At 48.9% G+C, this 25,157-nt stretch overlaps 2 protein-coding genes across 3 annotated transcripts in view; one reads left to right on the forward strand and one right to left on the reverse strand.

The window, feature by feature from the left end:
- Positions 1-525: 525 nt before the first annotated feature.
- On the reverse strand, positions 526-23,006 carry Pcid2 (PCI domain containing 2). 2 transcript variants are annotated; one of them, XM_042696971.1, is made up of 14 exons: positions 22,902-23,006; positions 19,758-19,847; positions 17,729-17,802; positions 16,397-16,462; positions 14,572-14,613; positions 13,612-13,666; positions 10,138-10,241; positions 7,073-7,148; positions 5,760-5,901; positions 2,987-3,087; positions 2,301-2,374; positions 2,071-2,196; positions 1,381-1,508; positions 526-1,019 (listed from the first exon to the last, which is right to left on the reverse strand). In XM_042696971.1, the coding sequence occupies exons 1-14, from the start codon at positions 22,935-22,937 to the stop codon at positions 856-858; spliced, it is 1,278 nt and encodes a 425-aa protein (XP_042552905.1). In that variant the 5' UTR covers positions 22,938-23,006; the 3' UTR covers positions 526-855. The 2 variants fall into 2 exon arrangements, with proteins under 2 accessions (XP_042552905.1, XP_042552904.1); XM_042696970.1 differs by having other exon boundaries at positions 848-1,019; positions 1,385-1,508.
- A 404-nt stretch (positions 23,007-23,410) lies between these two features.
- Positions 23,411-25,157, forward strand: part of Cul4a (cullin 4A) — a 38,813-nt gene continuing 37,066 nt past the window's right edge. Inside the window, exons 1-2 of the mRNA XM_042696968.1 lie at positions 23,411-23,695; positions 23,928-24,043. Of these exons, the coding sequence (XP_042552902.1) occupies positions 23,548-23,695; positions 23,928-24,043 (264 nt within the window). The 5' untranslated portion in view covers positions 23,411-23,547. The remainder of the gene's footprint in view (positions 23,696-23,927; positions 24,044-25,157) is intronic.

Consider the following 25,157-nt stretch of genomic DNA (forward strand, 5'->3'; position numbering starts at 1 on the left):
GACCCAACAGGACAGCGGCCTTGTTCAAGGGGAGTGACAGCCACCCGAGCCTTGGAAGGGAGCATCCCTATGCAAGGCCTGGCCTCAGGCTTCCAGCCTCCAGAACTGTGAGGAATCCGTTATTTCAGCCTATGATAGTCTGTTACAAAGCCTGAGCAGACTAATACAGGCAAACTAAGATTTGGAACGTCCACATGAACAAAGTTCTTTTTTTAAAATATACTGAGTCAGGCTCCTGTCTGTAATCTCAATTGCCTAGGAAGTGAGACAGGAGAATCAAGGTTCATGGGTAGTCCAGACCAAAATTTGAGGAGACCCCTATGTCTCAGACCTATCTCAATGTTGTGCCTGTGATTCCAGTTACATTGGGAGACAGAGGTGTGAAGATCATGGCTTGCTCAGGCAAACATGAGACCCTTATTAAACAGCTCAAGTAAATGGCAGGGGCACTGTTGATGTGGCAGACCCTCTGCCCCACAAACACAAGGTCAAGTTCAAATCCCAGTGGCATGAAAGAAAAAAGTCTTAAGTTAACAAAGCATTTTAGTCACATGAAACATTCAAATTTAATGTATGAAAATAAACGTATCCTGGAAGATATAATAAATGTCATTATTATAAATTCAGAATACTTCTTTTAAGAAGGAAAAACTACAAACAGTTACAAAAGCCCGTCCATCAAGAGCACACAAAGGTGCAACTCCATCCCAGGAGCCCACTAGCACTGCAGGTGCCAGTAGTGGAGGTCGGAGGTTTCTGCATGCTGCCAGGCCCACACTGGTCACAGATGGCTGGTCAAGATGAGGGTGCAGACTTCAAGGTATTGGCATGCTGGTGACCTCAGCTCCAGTGGCCTCAGGAAAGCCCTCTGGATCCAGGCTGCAGAAAGGCTCTCCAGTGCCCTCCAGTGGAGAAATGCCCAGGTGGGCTCAGCACACAGTGGACAGAGGAGGGAATGGGTTCTGCTTGCTGACAACCAGCTTCTGATGCTGATGCGATATGTAACCTTTGATGTGACCCTGGACAGAAAGAGAAGGTGGCCTATTGACAAGTCCATGTCTGACCTGCGTCGGAAGCTGGTGATTCAGTTATTTATCCCTGGGCATACAACATTCCTCCTCTACGTACGTGTTGGGGGACAATGAAGAAAAACATGTAGTGAACAAGGAAATGTGTATTCCACATATGATCTCCTCCCCACCTTTCCCAGAGACATGTCTCTGCATGGTATTTTCTGGGACAGAATTGGTTCTGTCAGAAATACCTCCACAAAGCTGAGTTTAAGGCCAGCCTAGACTACACAGTGACCTCTGTGTAGGACCTTCCCCCAGGCCAAGCCCTGGTCCTGTTGGCCACAGCCTGGGCGGCTGGGGAGAGGACGTACCATGTAGATCAGGTTGGCCAGGATGCACTGCACCTCATCAATGTCCACGTCCTCCACGCGCATGAACTTCAGGGCCACTAGAAAGGCGTCCAGAGACAGCTGGTGCGTTCTGAGCAGCAGATACCTGGAGGGAGGTGGAGGCCCAGCTGACAGGGTGCACTGCTCAAGGGCCAGGGGGCCGTGCTTGGTGGGAAATGAGCACTTCTGACGAACCTGTGCCACCAGAGGCAGAAGCTTTCACTACGTACACCAAAGATAGACTCCCAAAATGAGAACTATGAAAATGCATCTTACCTCTTTATTTTAAAAGGCCACTATACTATAGTACAAATAGAGCTTCCTAAACATGTACTGGATAGTTCATTCATCCTTAGGGGCCTCTCTTTCATGTTAAGAGCTGTGAAATGAGGATATATAGATTCAATTGGTCCTTAATATTGATGATAAACTACTTATGTCTGTAAACAGGCCTGTCTTATTCAGGGTCGAAGGTTGTATAAGAACAGGAGCTTGCACAGCTTAAATTCTTGACACTCAGGGTCAGGGGGAGCCCTGGCTTGAGCAGATGCCAGGAGTCCAGCACCCTGGCTCATCAACCAGTGTCGGCAGCTCACATGACCCAAACCGGTGGCCATGGGCAAGGAACACCGTGCCCGTAGCCAGATGGAACGGAGGCCCGCACTCACACTTTCTTGAAGAGGCTCCTATAAGTGATGATCTTGAGCTTCTCCAGGATGAGAAAGATGCCGCAGCGAATGAAGAAGGTCTCATGCTTTGCCAGGGCCTCATGGAGCAGCAGCAGGTTGCCCTCGCTGGGCCAGCAGGGAGACACAGGGAGGAGAGCACATTAACGTGGCTCGCACACCGCACGTGTGCAACACACCGGCACACACCAAGCGTGAAGGAGGAAACCCACCTCACAGCCTTGGTCACCTCGGCGAACTGCATGAGGTGGTACTTTCTCAAGAGCTCAATTGTTGGCATGTGGCCCTGGGACAGAAGGAAATGCTTTCATTTCAACACAACTGTCTCCAATAAAATCCTTATCAATGAATTATGTTAAAAAAAAAAAAAAAGGGCAAGCCAAATTTTTAATCAGTGGCTGAAAGAAGACTGAACACTTCCTAGTGCACCAGAAGTAACTTGGGTGCCCGGGTGCCACACAACTCGTTCAGCGGCTGTGACCTTGGTCACACCCTCGTGTCCCTCATCAGCACACAGGCAGGGTGGCCAGAGGGAGTGAGAAATCCTCCAGAGAACCTGACCCAGGCATAAGGGCTCATGCAGAGGAGGGGAGGGAGGGGTGGCACCGCTGCTCTCCATCATAGGCTAGGCTAGGCTGCCCTGTGAGGAATTCAACCCCGTGTGGAGACCAGTTTCACTCACTCACTAGGTATTTAGGGAAAGCAAGGATTCAGGTTTACTTTCAAAGCAAGGTGAACACAGCTCCTGTGGAAAGGTCTGGAAGGCGGGCCATGCAGCAGTGCTGCCCAGGAACTGGCACAGTGCACCCCTCTTAGGCACTGCTCACATGCAGCTCACACGTACCACCTCCTCCCTCTGAGTCCTCAGAGCTCCAGAAATGACAGACGCACCACTCACCAGAAGCATCTTCACAGGAAGCAGGTATATCAGAATCATTCTCTTGTTCTTCTGACTGGAGCGGTGGCAGTGCTCGAAGGCAAAGGACAGGTACTCCTCAGCTGCAGGACAGACCACACATCAGGCAGGCCCACCTGACGCCCTCCACCACCCGGTCACATTCTGCCCTGAGCTCCCACAAAAGGCCACAGCTAGCCAGGTGCCAGTGGCTCAAGCCAACACTCCTAACTCCTCAGCAGGCTGAGAACTGTTAAAGCCAGTCCAGACAGGACAGTCTGTGGGACTGTCTCCAACTAAACAGCAAAATGCCAGACTGGAGGTATAGCTCAAGTGGTTCAACACCAGCCACGAGCAAGCATGTTGTGGTGGACTGTAAAAACAGTAAGGTACATGCTGCTTCCTTTTATGGGCCCCAAACAGGCAGCCCAATTTTGCTTCTGTCAGTAGTGATGCTTCTGAAGTAAAATCCACAGCCATCTGAAGAGGTCCACAGAGCAAAAGCGGCAGAAACTAACTTCTGTTGGGATTCTGATTTGCCAAAGTTCATCTGCCAAGCCATTATGGCTAGCATATCAAATTGGAAAACAAATTACAGATGAAACTCTAGACCCATCTGAACCCCACATAAGCATAGTAAAGTAACAGAGAGCCCCCACCCCCCAGTTCAACATGCAATCCAATCACCACATACATGCTCATTACAATGACAATGAACTCTCCTGTTTTGTTGTTTTGTACCCGTACTGAACTCAGAGCTGTTCGATCTCACTTGGCTTTTCTGCTCAAAGATGGTACTCTACAACTTGAGCCACACCTCTACTTGTGACTTTTTGGTAGTTAATTGGAGATGAATCTCATGGAATTTTCTTGCCAGGGCTGGGTGTGAATCTCAATCCTCAGATCTCAGCCTCCTAAATAGCTAGAATTACAGGTGTGAGCCACCAGTCCAGTGACGGTGCACTTATTTATGTGTAACACATTAGTTCCGATCTGGCAGCAGCTTTCAAAGGCGCCCCATTTCACACAGAACAGCTCACAAGAAATGTATGTGGTGCCGAGCATAATCTCGTCAGCTGCACAGCATGGGAGTTTAATGCATGCTCCTAGGACCTGTCAGGATGGGGCATGAAGATGAAGAGCAGGCTGGTGCTGGACAGAGAGCCCAGTCCCCTGGACAGGGAGCCCCATTGACCCACGCCTGGATCAAGAGCTTGGAGGGAAACAGGAGGTTTCTGTCCCCTGGGGCAGAAGCCACAGCGGCACTGTCCATAGTGAACAGTACTCTTGGACCTAATTGCAAAGGAAAGGATGCTCCAACTCAGCAGCACATTGTCTGCAGACCCTGCGGCCAGAGCAGCAGGCCCTAGGTCAGGGCCGGAGTCCAACGCCAAGGAAATCTTCCCTGGGAACTGCTACCCTGTTCCTGAACTGGTTAGCAGGACATCATGTTTCTTTTACAGTAAAGTGAAAGGTTGAATGAGATGGTCCTGAAGGAACTCTTCAGCCCTGAAAGTTTCAGAAACCATGGCTCTCCAGCTACCATATTAATCAATCATCTGATGGTGTTCAAAACTTCCACTCAATAAGCCCACAGTATACATTCTATCAATACCTAAGAGACCCAAAGAAGATCATTTAAAAGCTCCTACTCCTAGGTTTTTTGTTTTAGAGAAAGAAAGGAAAAAAGAAAAAGAAATAAGGGAACAACCAAGGAAAGTTTTTCTTTAAAAACCTGCCATCTATTAGAATATTTTATGGGTGAGTCTGAGAAGCTCTGAAGCAGCAAGTGGAGCTTGGCAACAACGAGGCTTTCTGCCAAGAGAGGCCCTGGCTGACTGCAGGCAAAGGAAGCCACGGTTTGCCGCACAGCCCCAAGTCATGCCGCCATGCATGCTTCAGACCAAATGAAGGAGCACGTTCCAAAGTCTGCTTTGAGTGTGTCAGAACAACTTCATACCCGTGAGTTAGCACAGGAAGCTACTACTGTGGGCACTGGTGTGCCGTCAGGGAACCCTCCACCGGTGTGGACCAAAGACATCCCATGTGGCTATTTTAAAAGCACAAACCATCTAGGGGTCAGTGGCTCATGCCTCTCAGCTACTCAGGAGGCTGAGATTTAGAGAATCATTGTTTGAAACCAGTCCAGGTAGCAAAGTCTGCAAGAGTTCATCTCCAATTAACCAGAGCAAAGCCAGGCTAGAGGCATGGCTCAAGTGGTAGAGCAGTAGTCATAAGCAAGCAATCTGAATAAGAGCTTGAAAATCCGAGTTCAAGTTTTATCAAGGAAGAAAAATGTAATGAAGGAAAAAAAAGCACAAACAGGAACCATGGCCGGAGGCCTCAGGACTCCCCACCCCCACCCCCACCCCTCTTCCCCACTACTTTCAGGGCTGTCCTGGTGGGGCTGAGGTGGCGCAGCAACAGAGCCAAGCGCTGTCCTTTGCTCCATCTCTTGGGTCTCACACCAGCACACTGGTTGTGCTGTAGGTAAGAGGCCAAGAGAGAAACAGCCTTTTCTCTACTCCCAGGTGGCTTTGCCACCTCAGAAGTAACATTCTGATCTGCACTGCAGGGCCCCAAGCATACATTCAAGGCCCCAAGCACAACCTTCCTTTATTTAACAAGCTTTAGTGTGGAAATGACACATAACCTAGACTGTCGACCTGCGCAGTCCACCTGTCAGAACTGTAGTTCTGCAGTTCAGAGACTATCTGCACCACTCAAACCACTCAGAACACATGGCTGGTTCTCATGTTTTAGACGAACAACATACCTTGCTTGAAGTCACTATCAAACATGGCCTTGCGTCCCACATAGTATTTGTACGTGACTTTCTGGGCAGTGCTATAGTCTTCTTTCAAGTTGGAGCTGTCAATGGCTCTGATTAGGGGTTTACACAAATGGAGTTTGTTGATCTGTAATAACAGTCCATTAAAGTATTTAAAAATAAAAACAGGGAGGCAGAAGGACATAAACTTATGCTTTTAAGTATGTGTCTCTTGGGGCTGGGAAGTTGGCTCAGTGGTAGAGCGCTTTCCTTGCATGCCTGAGGCCCTGGGTTCGAGTCCTCAGCACCACATAAGCAAAAAGAAAAAAAGCTGGAAGTGGCGCTGTGGCTCAAGTGGTAGAACGCTAGCCTTGAGCTGAAGAGCTGAGGGACAGTGCTCAGGCCCAGAGTTCAGGCCCCAAAACCGGACCCCCCTCCCCCCAAAAAAAGTATGTGTCTCTTTAAAATGGGAATAACAAAACCTTCTATGTCATTGAGGTTATTTAATAATAAAAACTGCTGATAGTGGCTTGTACCTATAATTCTAGCTACTCAGGAGGCTGAGATTTGAGGACTGTGGTTCAAAGCCAGCCCAAACAGAAAATTCTGTGACTCTTATCCCCAATTAACCACCAAAATACCACAAGTGAGTGTGTGGCTCAGATAGTAGAGCGCCAGCTTGGAGTGAAAAAGCTAAGCAAGATTGAATGGCTCTGAGTTCAAGCCCCAGTACCGGCACGGTGCATGTATGAACACGCACACACACACAGTAGTAATAATAATTTTAGTGGCAAAAACCACACACTCAGGAAATCCCAAGCTTTCCAAGCAGTGCTGCCCGCTCTTCAGGGAGCTGGAGACTAATGAGGAGGAAGGGGCACCTCAGCCTGGTGGGGACAGGACAAATGTCCCACTGAACAGGAGGCAGGCTTTAGCCACTGACAGCTACTAGGCTGCCCTTTGGGGAGGGCAAAAATAATATCCGTCCATCTACATGCCCCATGACTCTCATCCCTTTATAAGTCTATGCCCCCTGATTTTCAGAGCCAATACTGCACAGAGATAGTTCTTCAACAGGGCTGGCCACCCAGTGTACAGGGCCTTGCTCGTGGCCTGCAAACCACCTCAAGCTTTCATATATCCATGCACCATGCAGAACAGAGCCTTGAATTTGGGAGGTGCTCGGTTCATGTCAGCTATCAGGATTATGAATGGGGTCAGTATCATTTCCGGGGGCACGCCAGGGCAGTCCGGTAACCATCAACAGTGACAGTTTATCTGGGAAGACAGAGATCATTCAGACTCACACAAAAGCGTACCTTAAAGTAGATTTTAAACAACTGATTCACCAGAAACAGCATCCCCCACTTCTTGGAGTCCTCTATGCCAGCACGACTATGGGAAAATAATGTTTTAAGTTACACAGGAAATAAACATTTCATAAATCTCAAAATAAACTACCTCAAAAATTATATCTTGAGATAAAGTCCCACAAATCAGTGAAAAAGATGTCCTGCCTCACAGAAGACATTTAAAAAAACAAAGAGTTAAGCCAGGAAATCTAACACTTGAACATCTGGTTACTCTCTCTAGCACAGCACATGACAGCTGCCTGGTTTCTCCAGTGCTAGGTAAAAGCTGACTACTTCTAGACATGCTGCAGGCCTCTTCATGCACAAGGTCACAAAGGCAGAGCCCACTCTCCAGGGAGACACCAGAGTGGTGGCAGACCCTGCCTCAAAGGCCACAGTGGGGGCAGAGTAAAACAGGCTGGGGTTTGGATATGCATTTCTCCTCAAGACAAAGGAGAAGCAAGCATGTGGAGAAGGAAGGCATTTCAATATTTGCACCTGATTCTGAATTTATTTTTAAATAGGTAAATTGAGGGCCGGAGGCATACCTCAAGTGGTACAGTACCTGGGTACAGTACCTGTCTAAACAAGTGCAAGTGAGATCAAACTCCAGTACCACCCTACCACCCTCAAAAAGAAAAAAGGAATAAAAGGACAAAATAGGCAAGTACAAAAATGTTACACTCTGCCAGGCACCAGTGGCTCACACTTGTAATCCTAGCTACTCAGGAAGTTGAGATCCAGAAGACTATTCAGGAAGGAAAGTCCTTGAGACTCCATCTCTAAAATAATCTTCCCAAAGCTGGGCTGGAAGCATCACTCAAGTGGTAGAGGGCTAAGCAAGCAAACAAGCAAGCAAGCAAGCAAGGGGCTTTGAGTTCAAACCCTGGTATTGACAAAAAAGAAAAATTAAACAACCCAAAAAAACTACATTTCTGTACTATCTTGCTAATGATAAACCAGGATACATGAGACAAAGGCAGTGTCCACCAGGGAGTGCAACTGCTGGACTATGTGGAACCAAGACCTAACGAGATGAGGAATGGGCAGAGGGCTCTGGGAACAACTACAGGACCCCAGGGTCCACAAGCAGACCTGCATGGCGGCCACTGGGCCATCCTCCTAGCTGTCCTTGGTGACCTCATGTATGGCGGCCTACTAGGGTCCCCACTGACGTCCTTGGTGACCTTGTGCATGGCTCCATTGGGAAACGTTTCAAATCTCTGACCAGCTCTATCACTGCTTTACACAGTCCAGGTACTAAACCCTTATCAGACAAGCTCCGCTTAACAATCTTCCCATTGCGATAAGTTTTGGGTCCTGAGGAAGTACAGCTCACCCACTGTGCTTCACAGCGGTGCTTTGGCACGGGTCCTGAGAATACACTGCCTGACCAAAGGTGAGGTAACTCACTGCTGTACACAAAGAGGCTCATACCCAACTCCAAGCCTGTGGTAACATTCACTGAGTGCTACTGTGCTAGTGACATGGCGTGAGACCAAGTCCTCAGCACACTGCCGTCTGTACACTTCGCACCATCTTCTGAAACACTGAGGGTCATAGGTGATGCTGTGGAGAGGCTGGGATCCCCAGGGGACCCTGGACCACACGGGACAGCAAGGATGGCCTAGCAGGACCCCAATTCAAAACAATAAGAACTCTACAGAAAAAAAAATCACACACACGGGCTGGAAAGGTGGCTCAGTGGTAGAGTGCTTGCCTTGCACACAGGAGGCCCTGGGTTCAATTCCTCAGCACCACATAAGCAGAAAAAGCCGGAAGTGGTGTTGTAGCTCAAGTGGTAGAGTGCTAGCCTTGAGCTGAAGAGCTGAAGGACAGTGCCCAGGCCCAGAGTTCAGGCCCCACAACCACTAAAAAAAAAAAAAATCACACACACAATGGCTTCAAATGTGATATAAGTAATAAGGAGATGAAGCGAGATAGAAATTCTGAAATAGAGTCAGATGGAAGGTCTGGAATTAAAAAATGTAGAAAGACAATCAGAACCAGCAACCTTGCAAGCAGGTCAGTACAATTATCTGAGATGAAGGAGAGGAGAAAGACTGACAACTAAATCACAAAAACCTAACAGAAGCTAACTTCAAACCTAAGCAGCTCTGTATACTGGTCAGTTGCGAGTTACTGAATGATGGCAGGGGAAGAGCCTAGCGAGATCAGGGCGAGCAGAGTGCAGTGACAGGTGGGAAATCCAGGAACTACACAGGCACCACAAAGTGGTGATGGGAAAACGTGGCCCATCTACACAGAGTTGTCAAAATGAAGACAGGAGCTGGAGGTGTGGCTCAGGAGCTGGAGTGCCAGCTGTGAGTGAAAAAGCCAAGTGAGAGTACAAGGCCGTGAGTTCAAACCCCAGTGCTGACACACACAAAGACAAATCAAAGTGGTTCCAGAAAACCGGTCAGTGGGAAGAGCCCGCAGTACCGAGGGAACCAGAGGGGGAGCAGGCCAGGGTGGGGACAAGATAAGCGCCAGCTACTTTACAGGCTCTGAACTGCTTTCTGTAGGCAACAGCAACACCTACTGTAGGGTTACAGTTCATGTCCACAGTAAGCTAAGAGCGGGAGGGGCCATCCTGCCACAGTGCTAGGCACAGTGCACCGCTATACACAGTCCATTCTCACTCACTCAGGTGCACTGTTACGCACAGTCCATTCTCACTCAGGCGCACCACTACACACAGTACAATTCTCACTCAGGTGTACCGCTACACACGGTACATTCTCACTCACTCATGTGCACCTCTATGCACAGTACAATTCTCACTCAGGTGCACCACTATTTACAGTACAATTCTCACTCACGTGCACGGCTACCCACAGTACATTCTCACTCACTCACGTGCACTACTATGCACAGTACAATTCTCAAGTGCACCACTGTGCACAGTACAATTCTCTCTCATGTGCACCACTATGCACAGGACAATTCTCACTCATGTACATCGCTACGCACAGTACATTCTCACTCATGTGCACTGCTACGTGCAGTACAATTCTCAGATCCTCACTCACGTGTCACTGGCACAGACCCGGAAGCAGCTCATCAACAACTCGGCAGCTTTTTCCAGCATGTCCCCAACTTTGCTCTTCCCCTTCTTTACCAACTGCTGATCGGCCTAATAAAACAAAAACACGTCTATTTTTAAAGCAAAAATGGGAATTAAGAGTCCAAATCCTGAAAGGTTTTAAGTGCATAACATACTTTTAAAATTTTTTTACTTTTCTTTTTCTGGCAGTACTGGGTTTGAACGGAGAGCCTCCACTTGCTAGGCAGGTGCTCTACTGGTAGGTCATGCCCTAGTCCTGGTTTGCACTGATTTTTTACCCAAGCCAAAACCTAGACCACAATCCTATTTAACACTTCCCAGTGTAGCAGATGTAACAGGTGCACACTCACACCAGTGTTAACCCGCCTGTCACACAGCACTGTCTGAGGCTCACTCCCTGAGCACCTTCCCCTGCAGGCTGAACAGGCACGTCCACGACGTCAGCTGGGACCACATGTGCAATTCCCTCATCTTTAGGATGCTAAAAGCACAAGCTCCTCTCACTTCCTGGCATGCTGAAGGCTTTTCCATGAAGTTTTTAGTGTTCTGATTCTCACTGGAGGAATGAGTCAGGGCAGGAGAGATCAGGGAGCTCTTCTGCAGCACCAGACGGCAGCACTGCATGCCCGGCACTGAGGACCTGGCCCCAGACTGAGGACCTGGCCCCAGACTGCCTGCCCAATTGGCCTAGCACCAATATCCCTGATGATGCAGCAAACAATGTTCACATGATAGCCTGATGGCACTGGCACTAGGGAAGGCACCAGGCAAGGCTGGCACTGCAAACTGGGCTCGCTGCTTTGCTTGTAACGACTCACAAACAGCCACACAAGCTGGAGTATCTCACACCATTCCCTCAAAGGCAAATGAAACAAGTCTGTATGTCACTTTCAGGCAAACAAATGACTGGGTTAGCTATCAAAAACATCTATGCTTCTAATAAAAACAAAGCAAAGAATCTGGGCCTGCAACTGGAGTTATATAGTCCAACGCTGGCTCAGGCAAAGGTGTTAAGACCCTATCTGAAACGCAAATTAAAAGTATGGGGTATGTCTCAAGTAGAATTGTGCTAGCTTAGCACAAGGCCCTGAATTTAATACCCAATACCAAAACAAAACAAAAACCCCACATCTAAATTCTGGGGGTGAATTATGATCAAAGCACATTATATGCATGTATGAAAACATCATGATGAAACCAATTGAAGATGTGATTTTAAAAAAACCTTACAATTTTGGAAAACTAGTAGTGACCACTGTGGAATCAGCTATTCCCATTAGTTGGAGCCTTTTCTGATGAGGATGCTGGAGGTACTAACAAACACAGGGGTCTGGGGCTTGTGACCTTTTCATTTACTCACTGATAGTTCAGCACTTGGAACTGCTGTATAACCCAGCAAGTCACACTTTCCAAATAACTAATGAGGGTCTGGATTTTGTACCCCAAGGTGACATCATTGGGTGGGGCCCGTGTGCTTATGAGACCATGACCCATCCACATAGGGCACAGAGGGCACATCTATGAACCAGACGTGGATCCTCACTAAACATACACTGCTGACATCTCGCACGCTTGACGTCCTGGTTTCCAGAACTCCAGGAATTACTGTCTGCCTTCTACAGCCCTCCTAACCCAGGGTGTGCTGGTGGAATAGCCTGAAGGGGCCCAGAGAGAGTAACAATGATACCATAATTACACACGAGTGAAAGACTCCCCAAGGCTGGCATGGGTGGCTCACATCTATAATCCAAGCTACTGAGGAGGCTGATATCTGAGTATCACAGTTCAAAGCCAACCTGGGCAGAAATGTCTGTGAGCCTTGTATCTCCAATTAACCATCAAAAAGCCCAATGTGGAGCTCTGGCTCAAGAGTAGAGTGCCAGCCTTGAGCACAAAGGCTAAGAGTGAGAACTCAGACTCAGAATTCAAGCTGTAGGACCAGCAAACAACAAAAACCACAACCAACCCTCCAAATCTGTAACTCCAGCACTCAGGAAGCTGAGGACTGCAAAAATGTGAGGTCAGCTGGGGCTACAAAGATAGGCCTTGGGCCAAAAAGCCAAAAAAACAAACTGAAACCCAAAACCATAGAAAACACGCTTCTCGGAGATTTGGTAGTGTCACAAAAATTATCGCAACAGTTTGAAAGGCTACTAGAACATGACTCCTTTCCACCAGCGTCCATCTTCAAAGGCCTCACCAGAACCAACATCTTCAAGGGAGTACAGAAGCAGCAACACTTCTGAGAAGCAGAAGGAGCAAGCTTCTATTCGAGTTTCAGGGTCTACCAAAAGTGTGAGATGTGAAAGAAACGCCCCTCCTAGGGGATTCTGTCTTGCATATAGTGACGTTTCATTTAGAAGGCTAGTTGTATTAGTAGGTGAAGGATTTACTACTGCTCTTTGTCACTGAGTAGGGGAGGGGTGGGGCTCAGGCCCCCTCAGGTGGAGGGACCTTCGGACTGGCCTATGGAGCTCCGCACTGCAGAGCAGACATCAGGATGTAAAGTACTGTCCTTGGCTGCCCACCCCTCTTAGCCTCCATGTGTGCTTTCATCTCTGCCTATGGCATGTCCACATTTCTGGAGGCAAACAGGAGCCACTGCACCTGACACTGTTCATCTCGCCTTCCCTCTCCACCTGCCCCCATCTCAGAGATGCCTAGGCCCAGGCTGATCATCCCAAGGTTGGAACAATCTTTGTAGGAGGAATTAGGAGAGGCTGTCTTTGTCTGGTCTAGGTCTGGATACTAGCCACAATTGTTAAAGCCATAAAGAAAAGAGGGCAACTGTGTCCCACTAGCCCACTGATATTGATCCACAGGGATCAGTTCCATAAACCCAGGGCCTTCGCCTGACACCATTGAAGCCCTTGGCCAATGCCTAGGTGCACATTAAACTAGAGCTCATTAGGGCAGGGTACAAGTCCCATCAGGGTTAAACGACAGTGCAGAATGTCCTATTTTTATCGTTCTACTCCTTAAGTGGCTAGCGAGGTGCAAAACACCTTGCTCTGCACAGCAGGGCAGAAGTCCACCTGCAGCCACCAAGAAAAGACAAACATCCCAGTCACCCCAGACTTCGTTTCCTACATAAGACACAGCCCACCTCCTTTGCATTCCTCAAAGCTTTTGGAAAGACATGAAATTAAGTGTCAGATTTCACCAAGCTTTACTTTAAAAACAACAGTGGTAGGGGCTGGGAAGGTGGCTCAGTGGTAGACTGCTTGCCTTGCATGCATGAGGCCCTGGGTTCAATTCCTCAGCACCACATAAGCAAAAAAGCTGGAAATGGTGCTGTGGCTCAAGTGGTAGAGCACTGGCCTTGAGCTGAAGAGCTGAGGGACAGCGCCCAGGCCCAGAGTTCAAGCCCATGACCCACCAAAAAAAAAAAAAAAAAAAGCTGATTTCAAAAACAACAGTGGTAGGAAACTGCACTTACATTGTTGGCAAATACTCGAAGGTCAAGAGCCACCGCATACATGACAGGCAAGGCCCTGTGGGAATAAGCAAATGGGCCTGAAAACCACAGGTTTAAGATTTCATCCTGGAGGAGGAAAGGATACTGGTGTCCAGAGCCAGTGTCTACGATGGGTCCCACCTCTCCCCATCCTGACGACTTCTATCTACTGCCTTCCCTCTCACATGTCCAGGCTTCCTGGACAAATGGGAGACCACACACCCGCTGCCTGCTCCTACCACTGTCCCCATCCAGTCACAGCCCGGTATAACTGGGGCTTCCCATCTCCCCACCACCGGCAAACACCTCCATTTCAGAACGTGTGTCTTAGTAACATTTCCTGGCAGGAACTTGTTTGCAAAAAACCATGCTGAAGAACAGTTTGTACAAGCCCAGCTGGCTGAATTAGGCTTCCTTTCTGGTACAAGCTAAGTCTATACTAAAAAAAGGAAAAGGGGTGAGATGTTGGTATAAACAAAACTTAAGTACCCACGGTTTGCTAATGGATCATAAATCTTAAAAATACAACTAACTTCCCTAAAAAAAACTAAACTCAACCGTATAATCCAATATCACTCGGGCATTTATCCAGAAGACTATAAATCAAGACACAATGAAGACCCTTGCAAAAATTACCAGGAAGCTGAAAAGTGTTTTTCTGAGGGAGAAAGATTAAGGAGGGAAGGGAGGACACAAATGAAGAGAGGAAGGGTGGCCAAATACAGTCTTAATATTCAATGTACAATGTGAAAATGGTAATTTGAGGGGGGTGGGTAGGGTTGGAGGATGGGGAAGAATGATGGAAGAGGTGACACTGGTCAAGATGTACTGTATCCATGTTCTGTTGAACTGACACTCCTTTGTAGAGCTACTTCAGTAAAAAAGTTAAATTAAAAATTGTCACATACTCATTTCTAGCTTTTTTTTTTTGTTTATACGTACCAATTTTCTTCTTTATGAGCCTGAAATGCTCTCAGGAATGATGTACTACGTTAAGGAAGGTAAAACACACAAAACTCAAACCAGCTACACATGATAAAGAACAAGAAACCAATGCCCATAATTCCAGCTACTCCGGAGGTAGAGATCTGAAAATCACAGTTCAAAGCCAGTCTAAGCAGGAAAGTCTGTGAGTCTTATATCCAATTAACTAACAAAAAAGCAGAATGTGGAGCTATGGCTCAAGAGGTAGAGCACTTGCCTTGAGCACAAAAGCTCAGGGACAGTGCCCAGGCCCTGCGTTCAAGCCCCAGGACAAACACAATAATAAATAAATTAAAATAAATAAATAAATAAATGGAAGATTCTAATTTTTTTTTTTTTTTTAGGTCCGGTCTTGGGGCCTGAACTCTGGGCCTGGGCACTGTCCCTCAGCTCTTCAGCTCAAGGCTAGCGTTCTACCACTTGAGCCACAGCGCCACTTCCAGCATTGTTTTTTCTTTTTGCTTATGTGGTGCTGAGAAATCGAACCCAGGCCTCAGGCATGCAAGGCAAGCGCTCTACCACTGAGCCACCTTCCCAGCCCCGAGATTCTAAACTTTAAGGAGTACAGCACATCTTTTAAAAGATTATGTGAGGGTGTGGCTCAGTGGTAAAGTGCTTGCTCTAGCACTGCAAAAAGAAAAAGTGCCACAATAGTTTGCTCTTAGGAGAAAAAGTTTGTGCTCATATTAATCTAAATATCTAAACATTAATTGAAATCTTATTACAGCTAATTATTCTAAATATGTACCTTCCACCAAAGCAAAATAAGAATTTTTATTACAATATTTTAAAATATTACAATATTTGTGTCTTAACAAAAATTGTGCCTGGTTCTGTGTGACAGTTCTGGAGCTTGAACTTAGGGCCTTGTACTATCACTGGCTTTGTTTGCTCAAGGCTAGTGCTCTACCACTCGAGCCACACTTCTACTTGAGGCTTTTTTTTGCTGGTCTCATGGACTTTTTCTGTCCAGCTGGCTTTGAACAGCAACTCTCAGATTTCAACTTTACTGAGCAGCGAGGATTACACTATGAATCAGCCGTGTACAGCTATGTTTGGGCTCTTTAACCACAGATGGTTGTGAGTACTTTTAATGCTTCAGAATCTGCAGTACAACGCTAGTTTTAACAGAGTTCTTAAATTCTAAGGCGACGTGGCAGTAGTCCACTGTCTTCTGGGTATACTTAAATAAGGCAGTTCTGCTTTTTCTTTTTTAATCTAGAGATATACACAAAGTATTGGCACGTTCATCAATAAGGACCTTAACCATTATCTACAAAGACTTATATAAGGTCTTTATGACCACATTCAATGATGATGTGTCTGAGTCCACTCTTATCCAGCTAGGCCTGAAGTTCAAACTTCTTAAAGTGCAACAAGTGACTTAGCAGTTCTTCTATACTCAATGTGTTAAAGTCAACAAAATACTATTTTTAACAGAATTAAATAAAATCCTTTCCCTACCCCCACCCCAGTGCTAGGGGCCAAATTTGACACCCAGTGGCATTTGCTAAGCAAGTGCTCTAACACAGAGCTAAACACCTCATCCCCTGACCCCTCCTCTTGATTGGCGCTCTCTCTGACTCTATAAGTAATTAGATAAGTCTTAAGATCCATACTAAACTTAGGTACCAAAATAAAATATCTAGAATGAATGCCACTTCCAAAATATTTTAGTTTCTTCCTAACTGCAAGTTTGAACAACTGGTTCAAGGTTTCAAGAACCCCAATAAACCACTGCACCCACCATATACCACGCAGCTACACATGTGACAAAAGATATTGGACTATCACCGTCTGGCACTTGTAAGCCTCTATGAAGTCATGGTTCCCCACTGCATAGGTGCACCTGGAAGAGAGGCATTAGAGAGGGCATTTGTACAATGGAAACCCAGATGCCAGTCATGTGGGCCAGAGCTCAGTTCCGCCTCCCCCAACCCCATTCTCTTCTAGCTCCAGAGGGAAAACTAGATCTCCTTCTTGGCAGCTGATGAAGGCTCAAAGGAGAAAACATCTATGATTACTTGAACTAGAGTGCGTTGCTCTAGAACTTGAATCAGGCCTCTAGCCCTTCTTTGCTCAGCTTATCTTTCAGGTGGTAGGGTCTTGCTCTTTGCCTCATTGCCAATCTTGGAACTCAGTCCTCAGAATCTCTGCTTCCCAAGCAGCTGGAATGACAGGTGTGAACCATCACACCCAGCTCTATGAAGTCTGAGCCCACTCTGTAAAGTCCCAGAGGGGGCAGTTCCAGCAGGTCTGGGTAGAAGGTAGAGCACGATCCCACCCTTCTGCCAGTGGGCCAACCTGGATGCTCTAACTGAATCCTGCCGGGCTTCATTTCATCATTAAATCTGAAGCCCTGCCACATGTTACAAAGAGAGCCTCATGCTGCAAGAGAGAGAAGCACTTCCACTTTTCCAAAGAGAATGCTGAGTTTTAAGCGTTTCCTGCTCCAAGACCTCACATTCAGACTGTTCTGAAATGCAAGACAAGCAGGCGGAAGGCAATCCAGTCTGTATGGCTTCAAGACATAAAGTTCTGCCTAACCTGGGAGATGAGAGTAATAGACACAACATGAAAATAGGAAGTATTTTTGCTGGGCTCAGGTGCCTCACACTTATAATTCTACATTCTCAGGAGGCTGAGATCTGGAGGACTGTGGTTCAAAACCAGCCCAGGCAGAAAAGTCTATGACATTCCATCTCCAAAAATAACTAGAAAGATATTGGGCTGGAGGCATGGTTCAAGTGGCAGAGCACCAGCTGAACAAGCCCTGAGTTCAAACCATAAGACTATCAAAAAAAAAAAACTTTTTACTTTGTTTTGCTCAACTCAGTTTCTTTTCCAGCAAGACAAAGAGGCTAAAAACGGGCACATTTCCTGCAAAAAGAAAGGCTGATCATTAACAAGTGACCCTTTACAGAGCAACACACACAGTCACATGCCCCTTCACAGGCTTTAACCGTGAGGTAAGAAATGCACTCTTCTGCCCTCCCAAGTCAGTTACTGCTTCAAGCAAAAGATGATGCAAGACCAGACCTCTGCTGAGCTCAGCACTTATAGACATCCTCCAGGGAACTCAGCACTTCGTCTCTTCTCCTTGCCAAAAGATTACCTTAAATGAGCTGCAAACATTTCATCATAAGGGGGCTCCAAAACTTGCTGACATTTCTCTTCTGGAGAGGCCATCTAATTTATAAGGAGAAAAATGGGGGAAAAATTACCAGCACAGAAAAACACTATATAGAGACAGGGACAAACTCATTCAAAACTTCATAGCTGACAATAATACTTTATTATAGCACTTCTAAACAACATAATCATTACTCTACAGTACTTGTCATATTTCAACAGAACAAGAAGTCTGTGAGTACAATTCACTTTTATTTTTTTGGGTCAATCATGGGGCTTGAACTCTGGGCCTGAGTTCTGTCCCTCAGCTCTTCAGCTCAAAGTGAGCGCTCTACCACTTGAGCCACAGTGCCACTTCCGGTTTTCTGGTGGTTTATTGGAGATAAGAGTTTCATGGCCTTTCTTGCCCAGGCTGGCTTTGAACCGCCAGCCTCAGATCTCAGCCTCCTGAGTAGCTAGGATTACAGGCGTGAGCCACCAGCACCCGGCTGAGTACAATTCACTTTTACCTGATACAGGCGGATAAATATCCTGGGCACTTTCACATGAACTTCAGTACTGAATATCCAGTTGGTCAAGAAAGCATTACCAAGAAACAGTTATGGTTTACTGAGTAAGCATACATGGAAGGAGCACAAGTCCTGGGCTGATGGCTGACATGGATTTGTTAACTTTCCCTTCCTCACAATTCAAAATCGCTATTATTTGAGCACTGTGTGTACAAGGGCTTAACCCTAACTTCTGTGTCACAGAGTGAAATGTCTTTGGCATGTGGTGGTCAGTGTATCTGGAGGAGACTGGCACTGGAGAGGGGTTGCCCAGCCTAGCGGGGCTGTGAAGACAGTAGAGGGGAGAGGGAGAGCTGACCCCTGGGCTCCTCACTGTTGCCCAAACTGGGACACCATTTCAACTTTCTGGCCCTTGGGATCTTGACCACATCCCTGGCTTTCTAGCCAGGATCACTAGTGTGGGTCTGTCTCTTTGAGTGCATTAAAAGCAAAAGGGTATCAATGAGTACTTACTAATAAGGATACATGCACATTCACACATACAAACATGGGAAAATCACCATTTCAGTCCCTAGCGAAATGACTGATTCTGATGGTGGCCAACAATGTTGGAACCACACCAGAAGGTTGATGGATGCTTGACAGGCAGGCATGGGTCTCCCCACATGAACAACACAACAGGAGTTGCACAGCACGCATGGTGGGGTGCTCCGGTGGCCTGACCCATGTGAAATCTCTGGCTTCTACTTAGCAGCACACCACTTAGAACTATCTGCCCACCAGAAACCCCCAGGAGCTGACAAAAATGTCTGCTGCCACAAGACCTGGAAGGCTTGGTGTAAACTGTATTTATACATGGCTGGACCTGCAGCAAGCTCTGACCACCAGTAGATGATAGCCACCTCTAACAAAAGAAGACTCTACTTCCCCAGAAGCACATACTCCAACATTACCATGGGAATCCATGGAGAAATAAAAAGTACTACAAACTAGAAGTACTGCTTGGGTACCACTTAAAGGCCAAATCAAGGATGCGTCTACATCCAAGCAGGAGTTGACAGATAGACTCCAGGGTGCCCAGTCCTGGATCTCTGAAGACTACCTGTGTCACTGTGGCAGGAAGGTAGTGGGAACAGCACAAGAAGGAGAGAAGGGCAGGGCTGTTCACTAACACCCTGCAAGGCCCCCACTGCTGAGGGGGAATTTGCATGTGTTTACCTGTGGTGAATGATGGCCATTGGGCTTTGGGGACAGAAAGGTGTGGACAGGGCCTACGCCCAGCCTTCCCACTGGATAACCTTAATGTGATGCTCACTCCAATCCTCAACTATGCAGGAATACAGAATACAAGGCTCAGTCAATGAAGCAATTACATAATCATAAGGGAACTTAAAGTTCTCACTAAAGTGGCAATACTGGTTTTCTATTCAAATACTAACTTCTCTGCAAAACTGGCTGCCTCCCTAATTCTCCCTAGAGACCTTATACACAACTCTCATCTACCTGTAGCCGTGGGTTTGCAACATGAGGATGCTTGAAAGACACCAACTCTGCACAAGATGCTCCATCTCTGGTGTCAATTGCTTCATACACCTGAAATGTGGGGAAAAAAAAAAAAAAACAACCTAAGTAAACAGGTGAATGTCCCATACAGGGCCTGACCAACATATTACGTATCACTAACACCTATTTTCTCCTTTTCAGAAAGGAAAAATCAAAATCCAAAAAGTTAACATTCTTTGGTCAGTAAATAATCATTTCGTGTGGAAATCAAGTAAAGCTAATGCTTTGTACTTGGTTATTAATGAAGGTTGGGTTACTGTAACTTGACTTGGTCACAGTTAACAATATATTTAAGAGTTGTTTATATAGCTAAAAAAAAAATCAGTTAAAAAACCAAATACAAATGTCTTCTACTCTAAATATAAAAGGGAATGGAATATCTGAGAAAATGATGTCACATTCTGATATTAAAACACTTATTAGATGTTAAAACCAGTGAAACTCCTGCTGAGTGGTAAAAAACTTATGGGTAGCCAGGCACTGGTGGCTCATGCCTATAAGCCTACCTACTCAGAAGGCTGAGATCTGAGGATCATGGTTCAAAGCCAGCCCAGGCAGGAAAGTCCGTGAGACTCTTATCTCCAATAAACCACCAGAAAACCAGAAGTGGTGCTGTGGCTCAAGCGGTAGAGCACTCATCTTGAGCTGAAGAGCACAGGGACAGTGCCCAAGCACAGAGTTCAAGCCCAACAACCAACCAAAAAAAAAAAAAAAAAAAAAGCTTATGTGTGGGAAAACTGTGTAACTTGGTTTGGGAGAAAAAAGGACAAACTATACATAGCACGAAGGCAAGAGTTACACACCATGCAAGCTGACTGCCTGGGGTAAGGGTAGGGCCAGCAGCTGGCAAGAGTAACTTTATATACCTCTGTTTGGCATGAGAGGCCTGGGTTACTAAAAACATCTGTAATTAGAAAACCAAATACATTGTTTTGTGTATGTGCAAGGGATTGAACTCAGGGCCTGTCACTCAATCACCTATCTTGCTTAGGAGTGGCTCTCTACCACTTAAGCCATGCCTCTAGTTCAACATTTTGCTGGTAATTTGGAGATGAAGTCTCTCAAACTTTTCTGCCTAGACTGGCTTCAAACTGTGATCCTTTGGTTTCAGTTTCCTGAGTAGCTAGGATTACAGGTGTCAGCTATCAGTGAAAAACAAATGTACTTAAATTAGATCTACAAAAAATTCTAATCAGACAAGTGAAAAGAAAAACAGCATAAAGCTGAATGTATAGTATGATTTTATGATAAAAGATACATAAAGTCATGCGCACATCTCCTTCCCTCCCTCCCTTCCTTCCTCTTTGAAGACAGGGTGGATACAGCACTGAGTTGTTCAAGCAATCTCCCAGATAGCCCATGTGACTTGGTCCAGGGACATCATATAAGCAGGATATTCAAATGACCTGAAACACTTAGGGAAAGGTCCTCAGTACTACATCTTGTCCATGAAAAGCAATCAGAACCCTGTACATTGCCACCAGAATACAGATGTTTCTTGACATTCAATAGGTCCAAGTCTTAATAAACCCAGTGTGTTGAACACAACAACCTATGGGATCCCACAGCCTGGCAGGAGTGCACACTGTAGTGCCTGTTGTTTCTGTCATGATAAGCCATGCCCTGCTGCTGCTGTACAACATGGCAATCATATATTGCTAGCCTGGGAAAGAATCTAAATTCAAAACTTGAATGTGCACCCCACCCCACCATAGTAAAGTTGAAAGTTCCTGAGAGACCATCTGTGGTTAGTTAAGAGGAGCGACATTACTAATTGCTAGAAGACTATATAAAGCATGTGCAATGCTTGCACTGGTGTTAGGGTTAAGATGGAATAGCTTCTACAGAAAAGTGGCATTACTAAAGCAAGAAAACATCTTTTGTGGCTCTGTACTGGGGCCCAGGGTCTGCACATAGAAGAAGGGGGAGACATGCCACCAGAACACATACAGGAATCCAATATCCCTTCCTAGAAAACCAAGTCTGCAGCAAATAATTCCTCATTTAATTAATCAACAGAAGTTCATATGCATCATACTGACAAGGTTTGCTTCATGGCTAGAAACAAAGGTGCATTACATACAATCACAAAATACTGGGAATACCTGTCTATAGGACAGTGGCTGGAACACAGCAAAGCACCAGCTCAAAGGCATGTCCCTATACCCATCATTGTTTTTCTTTTTCAATGAGGGAGATCTCTATGATAGATAAGAAGGTAGCCCTGGAGAGTATTTGTATCCGTACCCATCTGAGGAAGAAGCCTGGGGCCCAGACAGAAAAAAAAAATTTTTTTTTTCTGTGGTCATCTGACCAGGGATGGGGAACACCGAGAAGAAGGCTATGACAAGGTCTGAACTTAGCTAGGGTGGCCTCCTTCCTGGGCTGGGGCAAGCACAGGGGGCCCTTTTCTTCTCACACCCTCGAGATCTTTGTCTGCGGTCCCTGGGAAACGTAGCTTGAAGTCTGTTTAGCTCCACTGAGGTGTAGTCCTTTGGAAATCACAGCCTCCTTGGGCCATCTGGGCACAAGGAACCAAGACCCCAGACAGACAGAACCCCCTCCCCCGCCCCTGCTCAGGTGAGGTGTGTCAGTCACAGGGCGTCGGGCGCGGCCTGCGGGGTGGGCTCGCTGGAGCTGTCTTGTTTTGGAGGTGAGGTCCTGTTTCTTTGTCAGATGTGGCCCTCCTAGCCGATGCTTCCAGTGGAGCGGGGATTACGGATGGGTACTACCTCGCCGGCCGCAAGCTGACTCGAAGGGAAGCCTCTGGATTCAATCCCCAGTATTTGTCTGCCCCGCGAGCGAGGCTCGCCCGAGACTCCTGCCGGCGGTGGCCCCGGCCAGACTGAAGTCAGGGCCCAGGACCGTCCCGCGCGACCGCTCGGCCGGCCCGGACCTCGGCCGCACCAGCTGCCCTCTCCCTCGCGGCGCCCGCTTGGCACTCGGACCCCCGCCCGGCCTCGCCCCTTCGTTGCGGGCCTCCCCGAGGGCGGAGAGCGCAGCGTACGGCGCGCCCCGAGGCCGCCGCCCCGGAGGCCGAGGCTCTGGGGCGCCGAGCGTGGGCCCGGCCAGCCGCGGACTCACCTGCTGTAGGTACTGGTTGATGGTGATGTGCGCCATGGCCGGCGAGCGCGTCACTTCCGGCGCGGGTCCGTCTCCGCCACGGGCCCCGGCGCCGGGGCCCCCGCGTGTTGGTTCCGGAGGGGGACGACGGGAGCAGAGTCGCGGAGGAGCGCGCTCGGGGACGCGCGGAGGCCACGGCCGACTTCCGGGCGCGAGCAGCCCGCGCCCCGCCCCCCCGCGCGCGTCTGGACCCCGCCCCCCGGAGCAGCCGCCGCGGCCGCCCCGTGAGGCGCCCCCGGGCGGCCGTGCGGCAGGAGAACAGACGAGACGCCCTCGTCCCTGGCTTCCCCGCGGGAGGGGCCCGCCGCGCGCCTGAGCGCCTCGGGCCTGGGGGCGGGGTCGCCGTGCGCGCTCCCGCGCGTGCGCCCCGGGGAGACCGGCGCGCACGCACGGGGGCGGCGCCGTGCGCGCGGCGGCCGTTGGGCGTCGGGCGCGCGGGGGGCGGCGCGCACGGACGGGGCGCCCGAGCGGAGGAGGAGCTTGGCGCGCACGGACGGGCGCCGGGCGGGAGGCGGAGGAGGAGCCGGGCGCACTCGGACGGGCGCCGGGCGGGAGGCGGAGGAGGAGGAGCCGGGCGGCGCGGGGCGGGGCGGCGTCCGGCCCAGCCATGGCGGACGAGGGCCCGCGGAAGGGCAGCGTCTCGGCACTCGTGGGCCGCACCAACGGCCTTACCAAGCCCGCGGCGCTGGCGGGGGGCCCCGCCAAGCCGGGGGGCGCGGGCGGCTCCAGGAAGCTGGTCATCAAGAACTTCCGAGGTGGGTGCGCGCCGCCGCGGGCGGGCGGGCGGGCGGGCGGGCGGGCGGGCGGGCAGGGGCCGGCGGAGCGCGCGCTGAGACGGGGCCGCCCGGGCCGCCTAGTGTCGGCGCCTCGGGGTCCGCGCCCCCCTCCCCGGGCCGGGCCTCGTGTCCCCCGCTGCCCCTGCCGGGCGCCGGCCACGCGCCCTGTGCCGGGCCGGGCCGCCCCGCCGCTGACCCCATCTCCCCACAGACAGGCCGCGGCTGCCGGACAACTACACTCAGGACACGTGGCGGAAGCTGCACGAGGCGGTCCGTGCCATCCAGGGCAGCACGTCCATCAAATACAACCTGGAGGAGCTCTACCAGGTGGGCGGCGGCGGGAGGCGACGGGCGGCGGGCTGCGGGTGGCGGCGGGCCACGGCCTCGGGCCTAGGCCCCGCGCCCAGCGCCGGCCTCCCCGCATAGCACGGCCCGCCGCGGGCCAGCCGCGAACTCTCCCGGCCGCCCGGTCGCGGTTCGCGGCTTCCCGCCCCCCCTCCCCCCCGAGGGAAGGAACGCGCACGGGTTTTCTCCGCAGCGAGCCGTCCGGCGGAAGGCGGGTGGAGTGGGCCGGAGGGGGGGGGGTGAGGCGAGGAGGACATCTTGCTGCGGGAGTGCTTCCGAGAGCAGTTCTCGTGGTGTCAGGCGTTTGCTTATCCAGGAAGGAGCCCGTTCTGTGCGTGTTGGGTAACGGCCCTCAGGATTCCCAGTGGCGCCCAGTGGCGCTGTAGGGTGTGGAACTGTGTATCCCTGAGTACACCATCCCTAATCCGACAGGCCGAGATGAACCAAGAGTTAAAACTTTGTGAACGCAAACGCGAGACCTCACGTGGAAAATTCCACCCCCGAATTTTGGCCTGATCTCAGACAAAAACAGGTGTGCTAAAATTACCTGCCAGCCACGTAAATGGGGTGTATACGAGGCGTACTGAAATTTTCTGTTTACGCTTGGATCCCATTCCCAGAATGGGAATGGCTTACTTGCTCTGTCCCAAGGTGGTCCCACAGGTTTCACCTAAGGTCAGTTTGGTATGTACACGTCCACTTTTTGTCTGAGTGTGTGAGTTGTCTTTAACATCCGCATTATTCGAGGCATAATTTGCCTGTAGTATGTGCTCCAGTAGGTTTTAACAGGTGAGTTCAGGTGTGTTCCCTGCACCACGGTCTGGAGGATTTCCATCACCCACATAGGGGTCTGAGCACATTGCAGTCAGTCCCCTCTCCTAAGTCCCGCCCCAGCCACCACTGATAGGCTTTGGGTAGATATTTTGATCTTTTATAGTTTCTAAGTGGAACTGCATTTTACCAATTTTTTTTTTGTATATGGTTTTTAGGATAGTGCTTTTGAAATAGATACATACTGAGATAGTCACTTGTTTCTTTTTACTACTGAGGGTCTTGTGACTTACCACGATGATATATATCTCTTGTGACTTACCAT

This window comes from Dipodomys spectabilis, unplaced genomic scaffold, assembly GCF_019054845.1.
Source record: "Dipodomys spectabilis isolate Male_0828 unplaced genomic scaffold, ASM1905484v1 ptg000215l, whole genome shotgun sequence".
Taxonomy (NCBI): domain Eukaryota; kingdom Metazoa; phylum Chordata; class Mammalia; order Rodentia; family Heteromyidae; genus Dipodomys; species Dipodomys spectabilis.